The sequence below is a fragment of the Habropoda laboriosa genome, unplaced genomic scaffold (genome assembly GCF_001263275.1).
Source record: "Habropoda laboriosa isolate 0110345459 unplaced genomic scaffold, ASM126327v1 scaffold40, whole genome shotgun sequence".
Taxonomy (NCBI): Eukaryota; Metazoa; Arthropoda; class Insecta; order Hymenoptera; family Apidae; genus Habropoda; species Habropoda laboriosa.
The window spans coordinates 7,369,885-7,372,915 of record NW_017100231.1 but is presented as its reverse complement, the minus strand read 5'-3'; the positions used below and the strand labels follow the sequence as shown (position 1 = coordinate 7,372,915).

At 41.6% G+C, this 3,031-nt stretch overlaps 1 protein-coding gene across 1 annotated transcript in view; it reads left to right on the top strand.

Annotated features, from left to right (window-relative positions):
• Positions 1 to 1,604: 1,604 nt before the first annotated feature.
• The window catches only part of LOC108571554, a 22,558-nt gene continuing 21,131 nt past the window's right edge, over positions 1,605 to 3,031 (top strand). The window contains exon 1 of the mRNA XM_017933622.1: positions 1,605 to 2,821. Within this exon, the coding sequence (XP_017789111.1) occupies positions 1,863 to 2,821 (959 nt within the window). The 5' untranslated portion in view covers positions 1,605 to 1,862. The remainder of the gene's footprint in view (positions 2,822 to 3,031) is intronic.

Here is a 3,031-nt window from a genome sequence, read left to right as displayed (position 1 = left end):
ACTTATTTCTATACACCTAGGAAGTAATTAAAAAAAAAAAAAGAAAAAATTGATCGTTTTTGGCACATCAAGTTGAGAAAAATGTGAGCGTTAAAAGGTTTTAAAGGATTATATACTCGTAAATAAATAAATAAATAAATAGCAACAATTGCCCTTTTGAACAAAATAATTGTTTCCTCCAACATTTCTGTACCATATCGATCAGAAAGGAGTGTAAATAGTTTTAGGTGATTGAATTAGAGGAAGCACCCTGTACAGACTATGGTGAAAACGGAGTCTATTAATTATTTCCCTTCGGCCTGTTCCAGAGGGAGCATCTCGGAAGCCATGCCGGCTGACGAGCTCGCTGGAAATCGACACAGAAGCAGACCAAGGCTGCAACCACCTTAACGAACCGCTATTCTCAACTGGCAAGGTCATCGGGCGGACCGGATCTGACCATGCTTCTCACGACCACGCTTCTTCCTGTGCTTTCGTTCCTCTTTCGAGCCACGTGAACACCATAAGGATTTGAAAACTCTAGAAATTCAATATTTTAACCCTTTGAAACCTGAGCAATTTTTTAGAGTAAAAAGTGTGAGTGAGCAACACATTTATAAGCACCTAAAGGGTTCAAAGATCAAATATCTGAAGAAGAGGATTATCTGCCCAACTGTTTGAGAAGAAATAACATGGGAAAAAGTTGAAATTAATCATCTTTTTACCTCTGTGATGGTGTACTTCCCTCGTCCTCATTTTTTTTTATTTCCAGAGGTGCAAATGGAAGGGCACTGTAGTTATGTCTGTTTATTTACATCTTCTGAGAACTTGACTCTCTACAAATCATTAACAGAGAGAAACTGCTATGATCGTCATATCGATGAGATAACTGGAAAATGTTTGAGCAAATTGATTAATTGATATGAACGATAGAATAATTCTTATCGATTTCAATTTGACGTGAAGAATGGTGTGAAGATTTTGAATAATTCCATGGGACCAATGACACTTTTTTTCAATTTTGATTAAAAAGTTAAGAAAGTGTATGAAGACTTAAAATAATCATGCCTACACACACCACTGTACTTATTCCCATATTTCGACATAAGAAATCACGTTCAAAGAATTTGCCCAAGGTTTAAGTAGAGAGGTGGCTATGTAGGCTGCCGGCCGTGTGCCGTCGCCATGGTGGAGCTGGCGTGCAGCAACTCCCTAAGCCCAGGAACGTAACCCTAAAGCCACTCGAACACTCCAGGGGACTGTAACAAAGCCTTCTTCCCAATTTCCATCTACCAAACCTCCATCAAAGGAGAGAAAACTAGCGGAGGAAGTTCCCGAGTGTTCTCAGAAGATCTCTACACTGAAAAAAAAAAGAAAAAAAAACAAAGAAGATAGAAGAAATAACTCAAAAGACTTTCTAACAACTCATACGACTATAATCTAAACTAATTCTCAATTTCTACTTATAAATTTTTTACCAAAAACAAAAGAAGTCCTAAAGAGTCTTCTCAATATTAATCTCAATCCTCAATTTCATTAAAATTTTCAAACAAAAGAAAACAGTTCCAAAGAGTCTTCTCAATTAATCTCAATCCTCAGTTTCTTTAAATTTTCAATATAAAAAAGGTAGAAAAAGAGCTCTTCACTAAAAAAAGAAAAAAAAAAGAAAGGAAAAACAAGAAGAACTCCCAAAGAGTCTTCTAAATTAATCTAAAATCCTAAATATCTCCAAATTAGCAGTCAGAAGAAAGAACAAAAGAAAAAGGTAGGAGGAGGAGAGAAAAGAACCCTAAGAAAGAATGCTCTGAAGTGATCCACACCGCGCCATGTAGATAAAGCAGGAAGAGGGCGCAGTCTTCCTCTCGGTAATCCAGCGTCGAGTAATGCTGAAGCACATCCTGACGGGGCAACCGTCGTCAGCGGGCTCCAGGCACCAGCACAATGACTATCAGGTGAGCTCGGGCTCGTTGCACGGTGGCCACCATCACCACCTTCACTCTGGCCACCAACAACAAGACCAACAACATCATTACAACAACCAAACCGGTAACAACAGCAGCAGCAGACAACAGGGAGGTAATACTGTGCAACGTGGTGTCGACGTCTATGACTCGGTGCTTCATGCGAGGTCAGGTGTGCACCAGGCTGCCACTACGCCTTCGTCAACACACAGGCATCCCCTAAATCATTCTCAGTTGAGCGTGAACAATCTGTCTCAGAGATTGAATCATTCTCATGCGCTCAACCTGTCCACGTTGTCCACGTCCAAGCATTCTGTGAACAGCGTTAGCCCAGTGGCCGGTGTGAACAATAATAATAACGTTTCGGCCAACTTAAGTCATACTGTGGTGTCGTCGCAGGCACCTCTGCATCAGGATAACAGGCCTAAAGCCAATGGAGGCTTCGATATCACGAGATTGTCCAGGTTACCCAGTCAAACTACTCCGTCGCCTGCTCCTGTCCTACAGAGTACAGTAACAGGAGGGCAATTAGTTGGAGCAGGGTCTACGGGATTCCCCTTAAATGCTTCTTGGTCTTCGTCGTTGTCGAGGAATCACAAGGATCATGAAGCTGGCGCGAAAGAGACGTTGACCAGTTTGGGTCTGTTGTGTCTGGTGTCGTTGCTGTTGGCGCTACTCTCGTTGATCTTCTTACTGAAGATCTCGCCATTAACGGTGACGCCGAGTAGCCTGATCAGCCCGGAGGAGTATACGATTGTGTACGAGGTGACGCTGGCGCTGTGCGCCCTAGCGCTCTCGCTGAACCTCTGCTGCCTACTCGTGTGCGCTATACAGTTCCTGTTCACGGTGAAGCTCGTGAAGACTTCGTATCAGGGACACTGGTGAGTAGATTTTTTTCGATTATTTTTATGCGGTGTGATGATGTATGCGTGCATGATGTATACATAGTCGATGGAATTGATACAGTGAAGTTGGTAAAATCGCCTGAACGATTTTATCAAATTTCAGAATATTTTATGTATTAATTCAGAAATTACGATTCCACCGACTATACAATCACACAAATGACGATGAAATTTTTTCGAAACACT